The sequence below is a fragment of the Seriola lalandi genome, unplaced genomic scaffold (assembly GCF_002814215.2).
Source record: "Seriola lalandi dorsalis isolate HSWRI2012SDOR001 ecotype SW California unplaced genomic scaffold, Sedor1 jcf7180002054795, whole genome shotgun sequence".
In the NCBI taxonomy this organism is placed as follows: domain Eukaryota; kingdom Metazoa; phylum Chordata; class Actinopteri; order Carangiformes; family Carangidae; genus Seriola; species Seriola lalandi.
The window spans coordinates 3,296,538-3,312,602 of NW_019525348.1; the positions used below are offsets into that span (position 1 = coordinate 3,296,538).

Here is a 16,065-nt window from a genome sequence, read left to right on the forward strand (position 1 = left end):
TCGGGTTACATCAGAATATGAACATGAACACGACTAGCTGCACAAAAAATTTGACTGTACATTTGATTCCCATCACTGCAGGCTGGTGTCATCCTTGCCACTCAGAATGACCGACCCGGCTGTGAAGAGGGTGGTTAGTGACATAATTCGCTCTCCCGAGGACAAACGGGTTTACAGGGGCCTAGCGTTTACCAATGGCCTTAAGGCCATGCTCATCAGTGACCCAACAACAGACAAATCCTCAGCTGCTTTGGATGTCCACATAGGTAAGGGGCTTTCATCTGTATTGTCTTGCCAGGTTGTCGTGTATTGTTTTCATGTGGCTTTCCTCCATACAGGGAAATATGTGAGTATTTTTGTCCTTTGCAGATTTCGCAGAGTAACGTCAGTGCTGCCCAAACTCTTATCATGTGCTTAGGATAAGCAACTTCGATATCTACTATTCCTGTTGCCATGAATAAACCTGTAAATATAGTATTGCTGTCTACTTACCTGGTCTCTCATTTACAACACTATGAAAATGTTGTAACTCCTCTCAGACTATTGTTGCTTTACTGTAGGAGCAGTAAATGATGATTAAACAAATACTAAATAACACTACCAAGTTTTTTAGACCCTTGAACTCTGACTCAGGTGAGTTGTTCAGCATTTGAATATTCTGACCATGCCTTGCATAGTAGAAACTTACATTGCATACTTTTCATTATTTAACATGATACGATTAAGGTACAGTTTTACTGTGATGAATAAAACGATTGCTTAAATAACAACTAACAGTGTAATTCTCTGTGCATATGAATGAAGCCACTTTTGTGCCATTACACATCTGTGATTTCTGGCCAACCAACTTGGAAAATATTGTGTCTGAGAACTGTAATGAGGAAAGAGTTACAGCTTGAACGATCTATTTTCTGTGGCCATGTTTTCTTAAATTCACAGGTTCATTATCGGACCCAGGGAATATCTCGGGCCTGGCGCACTTTTGTGAGCACATGCTGTTCCTGGGAACAAAGAAGTATCCAAAGGAGAATGAGTACAGCCAGTTCCTCAGCGAGCATGCCGGCAGCTCCAATGCCTTCACCAGTGGAGAGCATACCAACTACTACTTTGATGTATCCCATGAGCACTTGCAAGGAGCGCTAGATAGGTAATTTCCTGTTCTTTTAATGGGATTTTGACCTGTACTTAAAGTAATCTGGCCTCATAGGTACATCACATGTACAGTATATCTTAGGTGTGTCCTGTATTGTTTTTTTATTAATTAATTTTTGTACTTAATTCAGCCATAGTCACTTGTGTTTGGGACCCCTGTACGGCATCTGTTTACCTAAGTGGTTGTTTAGTTATCAGTATACTGCCAAGGTCATTGTTTGTTAGTCTTTGGTTACAAGACCCAGTTTCATTATGCTCTATTTTGTAACCATCAGCACAGTTCCTACCCCCCTTTAAACCAGAAACCCCAGCACAGGGTGAGACTGATGTCCACAGCAGGGGGCTCTGCTCACGTGTCAACTGTGGTGGTTTGGAGAGGACAGTCGGGCCGTGTCAGAATTTAACCTATAGGGATAAGCTTACCTACTTATAAATGAATGATAGTCTACCAAGCACCTGTTTCTGTGGCAAGGGCTAATTGTTCCCCAGTGCCAGTGAATTGTGAAGGCCATCTGGACTTTAGTGGTGGGAAAGGACAGCGCACAGTACGCTGAAATATTGATGATGTTGCCTCTTAGAAAATAGAAGACCTTCGTGTCCGAAAGGATCATATGTGTCATTAGCTGGCCCCATTATTTTAACCATATCCATTCTATACTATATGTGTTTATTTCACACCAATAAGACAATTAACATATTTGCGTATTTGTAATCAAAGAGCAACATTTTTTCTAGACTCACCATTTTATTGTAGGCTTAGAGACTGAGTTTTTGAGGGTGTATTGTACTAAGAATGACAAGAGCAAATGCCTCCATAATATGATCACATTTCAAAACACAGGTCATGGTGTGATTGTTTTGCAAGAGCTGTTTATTGTTTTGAACAACCAGCTGTTACAGAAGTAGATTTTTAGTGAGCTGCAACAAGGATTTTAGATGTGGGTTGTTGCTGTCTGTTGCATAAATCTTCACATCTACAGAAAAACTGACCTGGGGTGTAAATGTAAAAACATTCAAATGTGTGTGTTGCTATCGTTTCCTTATTTGCACGGCAGTTGCTCATATTTGACCCTCATGCAAATGGATTTTCCTCACTGCTTCATGTCGTTTTGTGTCTTGAAATGATTCTACTGTACACACCAACGACCTTAATTTAACCTTGAACAGTATTAGGCTGTCTCTCAAAGTCTAAATCTTAATGTGATTAAAATTACAAAGCTCTGAATTCTATTATTGTACATCTAAATGGTGATTCTACGTACATACATAACTGTTCTGTTTAATGTTTTCATTTTACAATCTCTGTAGATTTGCCCAGTTCTTTTTGTGCCCACTGTTTGATGAGAGCTGTAAGGACCGCGAGGTGAATGCTGTGGACTCGGAGCATGAGAAGAACCTTATGAATGATGCCTGGAGGCTGTTTCAGTTGGAGAAGGCCACTGGCAACCCCAACCACCCCTTCAGTAAATTTGGAACAGGTAGAAACTCTTCAGTGTTTACACCAGCATTAACATGACCGTGTTATTCACTGTGACTTTCTGCTCATCCAGTATTTAAACACTAATAAAACACTATAGTTGTATAATATTTGAAAATAAGGAGTACATATTGATACCACTGTTGTGTTTTTTTTTTTTTTAAGACAGGTGTTTTGGTGGAGAGAGAGATTTATTATTAACTTTGGTTATTCAGGTTATTAATGAACTCATTACGATGAATGTTGAACATATTAGGCATCATATGAATTTGCAAAGCACATGGACATGATTTTCTAAAGCAGCTGGGGCAAAAATATTTTGCTCTGTGAAATTTTGATGCGCTTTTTATGCCTCTTAACAATAACTATTCAGATTCACTCAGCTGACATTTAACTGTTGCAGGAAAAACTCTTAGCATCTGTGTTTCACTGAATTGTCAGATTAGAGTGACATGGACCTGGAGTAGCTCCAAGCTCAGAATAACCACCTGATGGCAGTCTTGAATTATATAACAGTAATTCCAGTTAAGAATAGAAGAGGATCAGACAGGCCTGAAAATCATGTGCTCTCAGCAGACTAACATAGTCTTCTCCAGGTTGATGCTTTGTTCTGTGTCTTAAAAAGTCTCAACCACTGGCGCTTGATTTGCTTCAGAGATGCTGCATGTTGGCTGCAGCTGTTTTTGAAATAAGGTTGGCAGGCGTGCAGCTTGTTCATGTACCTGACAGGCTTTCTTAAGACATTGTGAAGCCTGATCACAACTCAGTGTTTTTTTTTACTCTGAGTTAATGCAATTCTCAAGAAGACCATGCTGATGTTTCTCTGGCTGATTCCTTCATGTTCTAAAAACGGGAATATTCATTTTTTTTGACCCTGTTCATCATTGTCTGTCTAGTCCCATAGTGCACTGTTATGATCTGTCAACACACTGCTCATATTTTTGAATCTTATTTATTGAAACTATTGATTATTGCAGTTGGAAAATTAAGATGAACCTAAAGAATTTGATCTTTTATCAATAGACTGGCAAAGATTGACCATTACAATTGTACAAATCTTCACACACTGATATATCCATTGGTCTGATTTATTTCTCTTACAGGTAACAAATTGACTCTTGAAACCAGACCATCCAAAGATGGGGTTGACATCCGTCAAGAGCTCCTGACATTTCACTCTACATATTACTCTTCTAACCTCATGGGACTGTGTGTGTTAGGAAGAGGTAAGAGTTCATGTCTCACAAATGTAACCTTTAAATGTAGCAAAACCCTCACTCTTCCTTAACAGCACTGAAGACGACAAAGCGGAACAAAAACTGCAAGTCAGTTTGACTTGGTGTGTCTTGGTGCACCTTTTTGTAAACCTGTGTCATTGTGAGAGTCTTAAAACCTTTGCTTCCTTTTTGGCGCAAGTACAGCACCCTCTTCCTGTTTTGCCATTGGCAACATATTTTGTGTTTTAGTACAATGACAACTAATTTTTTCAATAAGCTCAAGCTGATATTAAAAAGGCTAAAATAAATCCAACATCTGACATGTTTCTCAAAGATGGTCTCAATTGTTATTGATCATCACATTAATTACGCCAACATCTCAGAATGACTGGTTGTTATATACTCTGGTGTTAGTATGCCACTCATAGGTCATATACCATAAAATCAACCCCCTTGTGGGCAGTGTTTTTCATTCTTCCAATGCAGAGCAAGTTATGAAATGTCACCAGTTTGTGTCATCCTAGAAGAAATGTCACATTTTGTACCACACAACTCATTATCTGAATTGTAAGTGACACCGTTAGACAGAAGTGATTACAAGAGCATTGTACCATTATTAATCACTCCAAGTGGTTCTGAGTTACTCAGCTGCTGAATGTCTTGTCAGCTTTGTGCCTTATTGGTAAAAAACAGTCATGGGCATGAAACAGCTGTGAGCATACTGGAATTTGTTTTTAATGGTGAACATGTTTAGTTGATTTGTTTTAGGTTATTTGGCTTACGATTTAGTGGAAGACTACAGTCAAACATGTCAAGTCAAAATGGTTTACCTACATGTTTTTTTTCTCCTTTTATTACCTACAGAATCATTGGATGAGTTGACTTCCATGGTGGTTAACCTTTTTGGAGAAGTGGAGAACAAGAATGTGCCTATCCCAGAATTCCCTGAGCACCCCTTCCAGGAAGAACACCTCAGAGTGAGCCGCTTACCTATTTCCCCATAGTTTTTATTCTTTAGAGTGGTAATGTAAGGCCAGATATGATTAATTAGACATTTTCAGTGCTGTGGAAATTGTTTGCATTTTGTAGTGCCACAATAAATTCCTTTATTATCAGTTACCAAATTCTGTTTTGTTGTTTACTTATTATTTTTTTAATAACATGTTGGTAGCTTTTTCTAAGCAGCTGGATTTTAATGTTCTTTGTGTTCTGTCACAGCAATTCTACAAAGTGGTGCCTATCAAAGACATCAGGAACCTGTATGTGACCTTCCCCATCCCGGACCTACAGAAGTACTACAAGTCTAACCCAGGGCATTATCTGGGACATCTGATTGGCCATGAAGGACCTGGAAGTTTGTTGTCTGAGCTAAAATCTAAAGGTAGAACATAAAGTAGAGCTGCAAGATAATGACAAATGTGTTTGGAGCATTTAGGAATTGTGATAGGTCGTAATTATATATTCTTCATTAAAAAAGACAAAGTGCAACAACAAAAATGGGAATATGTACTTTGGAGTTTTAAAATAATTTCAAAAAACCCAAACCAGCGTTAAGTCATTACCTGCCACTTGAAACTTTTCTAATTCAGAATAATTTTCAGTTTTCCAAGTGGATTATCCAATTTTCCATCATAAAATGAAAAAGAAAAATTTAGTCATGACTAAAATGATGTTTTTAGGCTGGGTGAACACACTTGTTGGAGGGCAGAAAGAAGGAGCCAGAGGATTCATGTTCTTTATCATCAATGTGGATCTGACTGAGGAGGGCCTCTGTAAGTAGTACAAGCGACTCCACATGTTCATTCAGCTTTTTCAAATGTTTTTGACATGTAGTTATAATCATTTGCAAGTGTGGTTATTGCATGTGTGTGGGTGACAGATTAATTGAGGTGTGATTTTTGTGTCAATGCAGTGCACGTTGAGGACATCATTTTCCACATGTTCCAATATATCCAGAAACTGCGAACTGAGGGGCCGCAGGAGTGGGTGTTTGAGGAGTGCAAGGTAATTACTGTTGTCTATTCAGCGACAGCATTTCAGACTGAGTGGCAGGACGATCTTGACCCACTTATTTTTGCTTAGTGGAAAAAGTAATAGCGCAGCAGTGGCTGAAGAATTCAAACCTCTCAGCTATATTCCTCCTCTTATTTGCTAAATGAAGCCATGTCAAACCAAGCTGGGAAGTGTTAATTTTTATACTACAGTGTTAAAAAAAAAAAAATATATATATATATATATATATATATCTTTCTGTGCAGTTTCCCTGTCTAGAATCTTGTTTCTAAATTTCAATTGTAAGTCACTATTGTTGTGTTGAGACTTCACCTGTTACAGCCTCCATCTCTGTCTCTCCTGTAGGATTTAAACAAAGTGGCCTTCAGGTTCAAGGACAAGGAGAGACCCCGTGGCTACACTTCCAAAGTGGCCGGTTTACTACATGTAGGTTTCCTCTCCATCTGCAAAGGTTGTTTCCATGGAGACGCAATGCAGCTCATTGCATCTGTACCTGCTGTCGTCATCGGGCTGTCTGGTGCTGCTGTTCCTGTGGCACAGTCAGAATTAGGCTTTTATTTATTTATTAACAATTCTTCCATGATTGTCGCAGCAAGGCTCATTGATTAAGTATCTAATAGTCACTACTGCACAAATTTTCTTTCACCTGGTTTGGCAGTGCAAATTATGTTTTTTCTTCCTCATCTGCAACAAGTGGCAAGGAAGCACCTACATGCATACACAAACACAGTGAAGTGTGGTGTGCATTTCTTATAAACCTCATTCTCCTAATAGTATGAAGGCTCCTTTCAGGTGTTAAATTATGAATTTGAGATCTATGCAGCAAAAAGATAAGAGCTTTAACAATCATACTGTTTCATTGTCAGTCCCCTCTAGGGGCAGTTGAAGCCTTAGAAAAATTCAGGATTTGTGAGTCTTTTCCACAAATGTTTTACAGTTAATCTTTACACCTTTAGCAGCACAATGCTATCAGCTTTCTGCTCTGTTTCAGTACTACCCTCTTGAAGAGGTTCTGGCAGCAGAGTACCTTTTGGAGGACTTTAGACCAGATCTGATCGAGATGGTGCTGGATAAGCTGAGACCAGAACATGTCAGGTCAGTGTGAGAACATCAGTGTCTAGTCGTGTACAGAAAAACTGAGGCTGATGTTGTTTATTCATATTCCCAAGTATTACAAGGGTATTATGTGTATAGAAATGTGTACAGGGCTAATATCACAGCAGACTCCGCCTGCATAGTAACACATGGTCAGTCTTAGTGTACATTAACACTTAAAGTGTTGTGAAAACACCACTACAGTAAGTGAGGCTTCAGACAGTAACTGAAGTGATCAATGTGAATTATTGTAAATAATGTTCTATATGTAAAATCAATCAATAGATGCACTACAAGCCTTTACATGCAATAATGTTTGTGCCTAACACAAAAAAGTCCCTCAGGAGGTCGGCTGTACCTTTTTATAACTGTTAACTGTGCTTACAGATGCTAATGATTTTTGTTGCTTGCCAGCTCTGACAAAGTGCTGTTGGTCTACTTTGGTATTTAGATGAAACGGCTTTTCAATTTTCTGCCTGGAGACAACTTCCTAGATTTAATTATTCCTGCAGCCTCAAAAAAGGTCTAGTTTTTCATATTAGGAGCTGGAGAGTGCGTCGGAATAGATTTTCAAGTTTTAATGAATTGGAAATATTGCTATTGTCATTTTTACTTAAGATGTTACATAAATAGTTTGGCCATTATGAAATACCTTTTACTGACTTATTATACATGTCTTATGTTATTTAAGACCAAATTGATATATTGGCAGAAGTAACTGTTTTGGACATAAAAAGTAAGTGGTTGTCCAGCATGATGCCAATAAACTACTACCACTAGAGCTGAAACAATCAGTAAAGCAATTGACAAACCATTTCATCATAATAATAATAATAATAATAATCTCAGCAAAAATTTTGATAATTGATATTTTTAGCAAAAATGCCTAAAATGTTCTGGTTACAGGTTCTCGGATATGACGATAGGTGTGTTTGTTTGTTTTCTGTGATTTTTTTTTTTTTTTTAAACAAAATTTCTTTATGTTTATAACCTGCTGATCGGATAAAACAAGCAATTTAAATGTATCAACTTGGTTTATAAGAGACTCAAGATAGTTTTTTTTTTTTTTATATAACTGGCAAATTAATTGTTTATAAAAAAATGATCATTATTTGCAACTGTAAATTGACTTTTTGGACCTTGTCCTTTGTGGAGATGCTGAATAGTTGAGCCATTTTTTAGGGACTGACCCTTTTTAAAAGACTAATTTCTTTGCTTTTTTGACTTCATTTTCAATTTATAACCTCCATTGTCACAAGATGTCAGAAAATAAGAGGATGTGCATATTTTGTGGCTGTAGCCGAGCCTTTTTAGCCCAGCTTTGAGTCTTGTGTAAAAGTCTCACCAAGTGTACCTTTAACACTAAATCATTTTAAGAGATGCCACTGTTGTGTCAAGCAAAGTGCAGATGTGTGACTAGTATTTTCCTTAATGCTTAACAGGGAGGAGATTGCATGCACTCATTGGCTGACCCTGCAGGTTTTCATGCCAGTCTCTTCCTTTTACTGAAGTGGATATTTAACCTTGGGGTTTTGCCAGCACTACTTAGAATTCAAAACAGTCTTCACTCATATTTATGCTTTTTTTCTTATCGATAGCCAAGTGCTTTAAGGTGTTTTTTGTTTTTTACCTTGAAAGTCTTCAATCATGTTTCAATCTCATTCCTGCAGCAAGTTAGCTTGTATTATTAGAGTGCTAGAAACTATAATCACACTTGTTGATAATACACATTAATTCCTTGTAGCAACTAGGGGTCTACTGTTGCTATTTTTGATTGAATAAATATTTTTAGGTACCAGTGAAACATGCACTTGAAATTAGGGATGTGTGGAATGGACTAAACAATTAAATATTGCTACCTTCACTAGTTGGACCCAGAAATACTAGTCAGTTAAACTAATAATTGTTTTAATATGTGCAATGCCGTTAAACTGTGGCATCTAAAATGTTATGCAGCTGCATGCCACTAGCTGGGGCTACAGCCCAAGCAGACGGCAGCTCTCTTTCCCCTGCGCTAAAGCCTGGATGTTGTAAACAAGCAGGTACAAAGTGGGACAGATGACATCTCAGAAAAACCATAGATTGTAAATAAAGATGGATGTAGCGACTGTTACATCACCCAAAGGTTTATGAAGAGAGATTTTGAAGCTCAGAGTGAGCTGCTCCACTGTCGCCATCTTGGCAGTTCCTGATGGCAACGTCATGTAACTTCCGCCTAGTTGGAATGAATCATTTATAAAAGTTAATATTACATTTTCAATTTTATATATGTAAAAAAAAACAAAAACCTTTCACACCCTCAATTATGCATAACATACATGAACATGTAATTTATGCCTTAATAACATTTAAATTGGTGCTATCATGAATGGAGAAATTAGCTACAGAAACCTGTTTTTTTGTACCAGGCTGTAAACATGTTTATTTCTGCTGTTAAGTGGGGCATTTAAACATGGGAGTGTCTTGGGATTGACTCACGTTTGGAGCCAGACTCAAGTGGCCATTCGAGGAACTGCGAGTGTCATTTTGATCTAGAAAAGGAACATATGATTGAATGTAGCCTGTGGCAGAATAAACTGGCATATAACCGGGACGATGCTTAACCATATTCAGCACAGGAATGTGGACGGTAACCTGCAAGGTAAGATGGCTGCTGGTGCTAGTACAGCTAACTAGGCTTGGGCGGATATTCCATAATATGGAATGTTGCGATATTTCCATCCAGCAAGACTGGCAATGGATCTCTACTACCTCGAACATGATCCAAAGAGAGTACTAATAGAAAAGTATTTGGATCTTATATGGTGGAGTGGTCACAGATGGACAATATCTAATCAGCTCTGACAGAGAGGTATTTCTATCCATATAATGTGAACTGGTTTTCTCGTTCTTCTTTTTCCAGAGTTGCAGTGGTGTCAAAGTCATTTGAAGGGCAAACAGACAAGACAGAAGAATGGTATGGCACGCAGTACAAACAGGAAGCCATCTCTGAAGAGTCCATGGAGGTAATTAACTGCAGTCATAGCACTCTAATCAAATCAGACACAGCACTCGGCGACTGTTTTTCTGCTTAGCTGTGAGACACTGCTGGCTGATTGTATGCCTGTCTTTCAGAAATGGGCAAATGCAGACCTCAATGGCAAGTTCAAATTACCAATGAAAAATGAGTTCATCCCCACCAACTTCGAGATCTACCCTCTGGAGAAAGACCCTCCATCAGTCCCCACTTTAATCAAGGTGAGTGTTTTAGCTGTGCTGCACTATCATCAAAGTATTGTACCTCTTCATTACCTAAAGGCACAGTCCTTGCTCAACTGCATGCTGTTAAAAATCTGTTATGCTTTCATATGGTAATAAAGTATTGTTTTGTGATTGAGACATAAAATGTGCAGTACAGTTGTTGGCATTGTGTCAAGATCAGAGGATGTAAGCTGAGCTAACAGTGTTCATATTCCATCCTGTGAAGGGAAGACTGATATAAGACCCACTGTGCCTTTTTTCTTTTATCGCTTTATTGCTAATACCATGTTCTAATCTGTTTATACCAAAGTACCTTTGTTAAATTTTTGTGAATAAGCAAAGGCACACTTTCACTTTGTGGTGTGTAGCTAAAGTTTGCTTGCATTTTCAGGGACACATGAAACAAATTATCTTTTCACATGAACTTTTAATGAATATGAAAATGACAACTGTGTGTGTGTGGTTATTTCTTCTAGGACACTGCCATGAGCAAGGTGTGGTTCAAGCAGGATGACAAGTTCTTTCTGCCCAAAGCATGCCTGAACTTCGAGTTCTTCAGGTGTGTAAATAATTATGGACCTGTGTACTTCATGTGAAATTTTGGGCATCCAGGTTGTACCAAGTAAAAAATCTTTCAGCCTTTTAGCTGTGGAGCTCTCATTAGTTATTATTTCTGCATAACAAACAATAGCTAAAAGTACTATTACTAATACAGCACCAAAACCAACCATTTTACACAATATTTTGAAAGTAATCGGCAGTGAAGTGAAAGTGAAGCGTCCAGAAAAATATAAACATGCAGATGAGTTTTTATCATTTATAAGTGATCGTGCCAATTACTCCGGTAGCTGCTCTACAATAAAAATAGATTTGAATGCTTTAAAGGTGTTGAAGGAAGTGTTGATTTTTCATTAACCAAAGCTTAAAGTGATAGTTCTGGTTATTTGACAAGATACAAGGGGCTGCATGAGTCAGTGTGTTGCCTGCAGTTAGACTAAGGTTAATGTTCTGCCAGTTTGGAGAAGCGGGCAGGAGCACCAGCACAGAAGCGGAGCAGTGTACTGCTGTGGAAGGAGACAGCAGAAAACCATTGAACTCCTGCATTCCTACACATAAGTACACCTACGCAGTGCAATGTATTACGCTGCAGATCAGCTGTTCGAGTCATAAAGGGCTGTTTAACAGCAAGATAAAGCAGTAAACCATTACGCTACATTTAATTAATAACCTTAAAATAATGCGTCTCTCTCATTGACTGAGAAACCGAACAAAATGAAGTGTTCTGTCTGTCAATCTCCGCTCTTAACTCACGGCTCAGCTCCTACACACAACAAGCAGCATTTCATTACGTTCAGCTGATCGGAGTGTGTGTATTTGTTCGCCTGTTGCAAGCTTGGTTATATACGTGAAACTGTGGAAAGTCAAATTAAATTTTATATTAATTTAAGACTACAAATAAGTTACTACATTAATGGGAAAACAAATACAATATTGTCTTGGCATAGGCATGAGCAATCGGCGATTGTTCTAATGATCGTCGATATCATCGTCCATTGGCACAAGCACTTAAGTTGACATTGCTTTTTTAGGTGTGCTTGTTTTCAGGTGGCTAAAACATTTTTTCTGCTGTTTGTTCTGCTGCTCAGCTTCTGTGCTGGTACTCCAAACTGGCAGCGCACTAACCTGAATCTACGGCAGGTTAGTGCAGTAGATTCACTAACCTGAATCTACTGCAGGTAATACACTATGGATAAGTACCTCAACAACCCCACATCAAATAACTTGATCTATCCCTTTCACTTTACAACTCCACTCGCATATCAAATGAGATCAGATAAGATTGTGGCTGTCATCTCTTAGATTAAGACACCAAAGTAGGAGTAAAGCAAATCTCCAAACTGCGACCACTTGGTTATGCTTAATTAAGGCAGGCTAAGACTAATTGCAGGACTTCGGGAAATTCTCAGCTCTAGTAGAGGAATATTTCCATTTTCAAAATAATTCAAAAGGAAAACTTGGACCGGCTTCCTTGTCCAGTTTTGCTATAATTCACTAGGAGGCCATAATGCCTCCAAACGCACAATATGCAATAGTCTGTATTATCTTGGTTTAGCCAATATTCAGCAACTGAAACAATAAACCCTTCTGGGTGTGACTATAATTAGACAGTATTAGTCTATTAGACTGTAATTATTGGGTTTGCGACATCATGTAACAAACTGGATACCGAACCGAACATTCTGTGCGTATTGAATAACTGTAATATCTGTAATTAATCTAATTTGTCAATTTGTAGAGTCATGTACTGTACTCGTAGTATCTTCCGCTCATACTGTGAGAAAGTGTAGAGAACAATATCACTACACTTCATTTATGTGCTTTGTTTGACCACTGCCATTTCCTCTACAGCCCGTTTGCGTATGTGGACCCATTGCATTGTAACATGGCATATTTATATCTGGAGCTCCTCAAGGACTCCCTCAACGAGTATGCATATGCAGCCGAGCTAGCTGGCTTGAACTATGACCTCCAAAATACCGTCTATGGGATGTATGTAAGTATTCAAAAAGCCTCCCCATCGCCCACACGCCACATCCCAGACCTTACGTCCCCGCACCCTTTATCATCCTCAGACTGGGCCACTGTGGCTCAGTCAGGCCTGGGTTGACAGGTTTTTAGCCATCTCTTTGGTCAGATTGGAGGGTGTTACCACACATGATGATACAATTAATGGAAAAAAAACATTTATGTATTTTTAGCAAACTACTATCATTCTGTGTATTACCAATGTAATTGACAATTTGAGACTTATCCCATGCTGTTAATCCCACCTGTGCATCTTTTAAAAAAAAAAAAAAAAGGAAAAAAAAGTGTAAACTACTTCCTAAAACCTTCTGACCTAGACCTGGCTGGTCCCAGTCCAGCCTCTGTTCTGTCTGCATCTTGCTCTTCATTCTTCATTGATCCTGATTCCCTCTTTGTTCACCCATTTTCCGCCAAACCCTTATAACTACAGAGGAAGTGTTTATTTCCTCAAGTTCTCAGGCTAACAGATCGTTGTCATGTCTCTTTTAGATGTAAGAGGTTTAACGGCACACCTGTAGTTCAACATAAGGTGAAGCGGTGGTCGCAGCAACAGTGAATTTGTAATTTACAGGTTGATGTGAAAATAGTGGTAGCATTAGTCTTCCGTAGAATAGTTTTAGCCAGTCTTGCTGGACAGAAAGTTGGTCACAAGGCTGCATATACATACTCTTATTATCATTCTTCTCGTACTTGCATTGTCTTGTTTTTGTTTTTTGTTTTTTTTTTGTTTTGTTTTTTTGTTTTTGTTTTTGACAACTCCTCATTCCCAACAAACGTCATTTGTTTTTGTTTTTGTTTGTTCTTTTTTTTCCCTTTCCCCATTAGTCGCTACCTATATGCAGATCCCCTGCACTGCAACATGACCTACTTGTTACTCAGGTTACTGAAGGATGATTTAAAAGAGTATACATATGCAGCCCGCCTGGCCGGGCTGGTGTATGGCGTAGCCTCAGGGATGAATGCCATCCTCGTAAGTAAGCCGTTTGAATTCTGGAGGGAAGTGGGGGTGCCAGGGAAGGGTCCACTCTGAGGCTTTGACAGAGTGGAAGTGGCTTGGCTTCTACACTGATTATGTGAAGTGCTGTGTGTTGTTTGTCTAACCTGAGGGATTTACTAGAATCTCTGCTTGCTACTGTGTTCCCCAGCAACTTAATATGTTACTTAACTGTAGGATGGCTTAATACAGCTCTGGAAATGTCATTGGCTATTATATTGGCATTTACCTACAAGAATTATACCTTTTTTTTCTTTTTTCTTTTTTTTTTAATTGCCTTGACAACTTAAATTAAGAGTTGTCACAAGACTTTTCCATTTCTAAGATTAGTGTTTTTGAAACCAATTTGTTTAATTAATTTGAATTAATTTTGAGAATCATTAATATGATGGTGTTTCATTTTAGCCCCCATGGCATTTTAAACTTTGTGCAGACTTGCAGTGTACACTGAGCCTTGTCTGGTTCAGTCAAGGACGTATAAGTGGCTGATATTACAGATTCACTTCCAACATTCATTCTGGGTGATATATTCAGCCAGTGAAAATGCAGCAGAGAAGAGACGGAGAAATACTAGATGGCACAATTTTACCTACTCCGTATAATTATTTTTTGGTCCTTTGGCTGCCATTCTCTCACTTTTATTGTGTTAGTGTCATACAGGTAGCGTATGAATAATCATCTCTGTTGCAAGACACAAGGAATAAAGCCAAACGATGCAGATTCTCTGAAACATTTATAGTCACATTTCTGCTGATGCAAGTGCAGAAAGGACGATGGAAGTAAATCTGTATCCAGGAGGTTTGATGCACATAGTGAGGAGCGACTTGCTCAATCAGGCATCTCTTTGTTTCCCCCAATTCATGAATACAGCAGTTTGTTCAGCTGTTTGTGTGTCAGGGATTTAATGCTGCATAGCAAAGTAACAACCTACCCATGACAGAAAAAGATTTGCAGTGGTGGTTTTCTGTTCCTTCAAGCTTTCTAACTTCCGCACTAACACACTACACCTTTTGTCATATGACCCATTAACCTGCTTTCATTAGCTGCCTCTCACCAGTAAAGTCATGGTTTGTGGCGTGTCCTTATAAACTGCTATTCTACACACTGTCTGTGTGGCTGTGCGATGGTAGCCATGTGTAATTGATTTGAGTCAGCAGTACTGGTGTGGCTGGCTGGCCTTTTGTCAAGGTTAATGATGTTAGGAGAGATTACTTTTAACAGGTGTCACCACAGGGACTTAGCGACAGGGAGAGGCAAGGAATGAGATGAGTCTGAGAGCACAGCCATGTAGCTGCAGGTTTTGCTGAATCATGAAGGACCATAAGGTGCGGATGACATTGCAAAGTGGAGGCTTTAAATAACTTTTCTTTTCCGTTTTTAAAAAACACATTTGAATGAGAAACCTCATCATCAACCACTAAGGTCTGTTCTGTCTTCCTGAAAGATTCAGTTAAATCGGTTTGAACTGCCAGAAATGAGGAAGTAATGCTTCCTAATATAGTTGATCAGTTGTTTTTTTTTTTTATCGTCATGTTTATGACCAACCAAATAATATAATGTAAAATAAAAAGACAAACATAAAGGATATTTATGATATGTACACACTATTGAATTGGAGCATGAGTATACACTGACAGCACTAGTGATTGATAGGAATCTCTTATTATTTATATTCCTCCAAATTTATGGTCTAAATTTACTGGGACATTTTAGGCTAGCATTGACCTGCCGTTACATATTTTGTTATATGTACTGTAGCGGTGGTGATCATAAGATGGAGAGTGATGGGATTTTCTTGACAAGCATTTGGTCAGCCAGCAATTACAGTACTTAGCCACACATTATTAATAAGTAAGTCTAAACTTTCAAATCAATAATCAAAACCACAGTATAATCTGTCTGATGATTCAGTTTATCTTTCTGTTTGTTGATAATGCACCACCTGTCCTCTATCACCGTCTGCTGCAGCTGTCTGTTAAAGGTTACAGTGACAAACAGCACATCCTGCTGAAGAAGATCATTGAAAAAATGGCCACCTTTGAGATAGATGAGAAGCGCTTCGACATTATCAAGGAAGCGGTAAGCCCCGACTGCAGTTCCACCATCAATACAAGGTTATGATGAGTCATGATGGATCGTAAATATGACTTTCAATTCATTAACTTTAACACTGTTCAAAATCTTTACTTTTCCTTACAACACATGAACAGTAACGTAGCAACAGTAGTTATTGCTCCACTGTAATAGTTTTGACTCTCTACAATAGTTTTGACTTTCTGTTTCGGTTCATG

At 38.5% G+C, this 16,065-nt stretch overlaps 1 protein-coding gene across 2 annotated transcripts in view; it reads left to right on the top strand.

Moving 5' to 3' along the window:
* Window positions 1-16,065, top strand: part of ide (insulin-degrading enzyme) — a 32,064-nt gene that overhangs the window by 1,516 nt on the left and 14,483 nt on the right. The window contains exons 2-16 of one of the 2 annotated variants that reach the window (XM_023425864.2): window positions 82-266; window positions 940-1,147; window positions 2,461-2,630; window positions 3,733-3,855; window positions 4,711-4,823; window positions 5,065-5,227; window positions 5,526-5,618; window positions 5,759-5,850; window positions 6,205-6,285; window positions 6,851-6,954; window positions 9,857-9,959; window positions 10,069-10,191; window positions 10,671-10,753; window positions 12,604-12,748; window positions 15,743-15,853. In XM_023425864.2, the coding sequence (XP_023281632.1) occupies window positions 82-266; window positions 940-1,147; window positions 2,461-2,630; window positions 3,733-3,855; window positions 4,711-4,823; window positions 5,065-5,227; window positions 5,526-5,618; window positions 5,759-5,850; window positions 6,205-6,285; window positions 6,851-6,954; window positions 9,857-9,959; window positions 10,069-10,191; window positions 10,671-10,753; window positions 12,604-12,748; window positions 15,743-15,853 (1,897 nt within the window). Of the gene's footprint in view, window positions 1-81; window positions 267-939; window positions 1,148-2,460; window positions 2,631-3,732; window positions 3,856-4,710; window positions 4,824-5,064; window positions 5,228-5,525; window positions 5,619-5,758; window positions 5,851-6,204; window positions 6,286-6,850; window positions 6,955-9,856; window positions 9,960-10,068; window positions 10,192-10,670; window positions 10,754-12,603; window positions 12,749-13,605; window positions 13,751-15,742; window positions 15,854-16,065 lie in introns of both variants that reach the window. The other variant, XM_023425865.2, reaches the window with a different exon arrangement.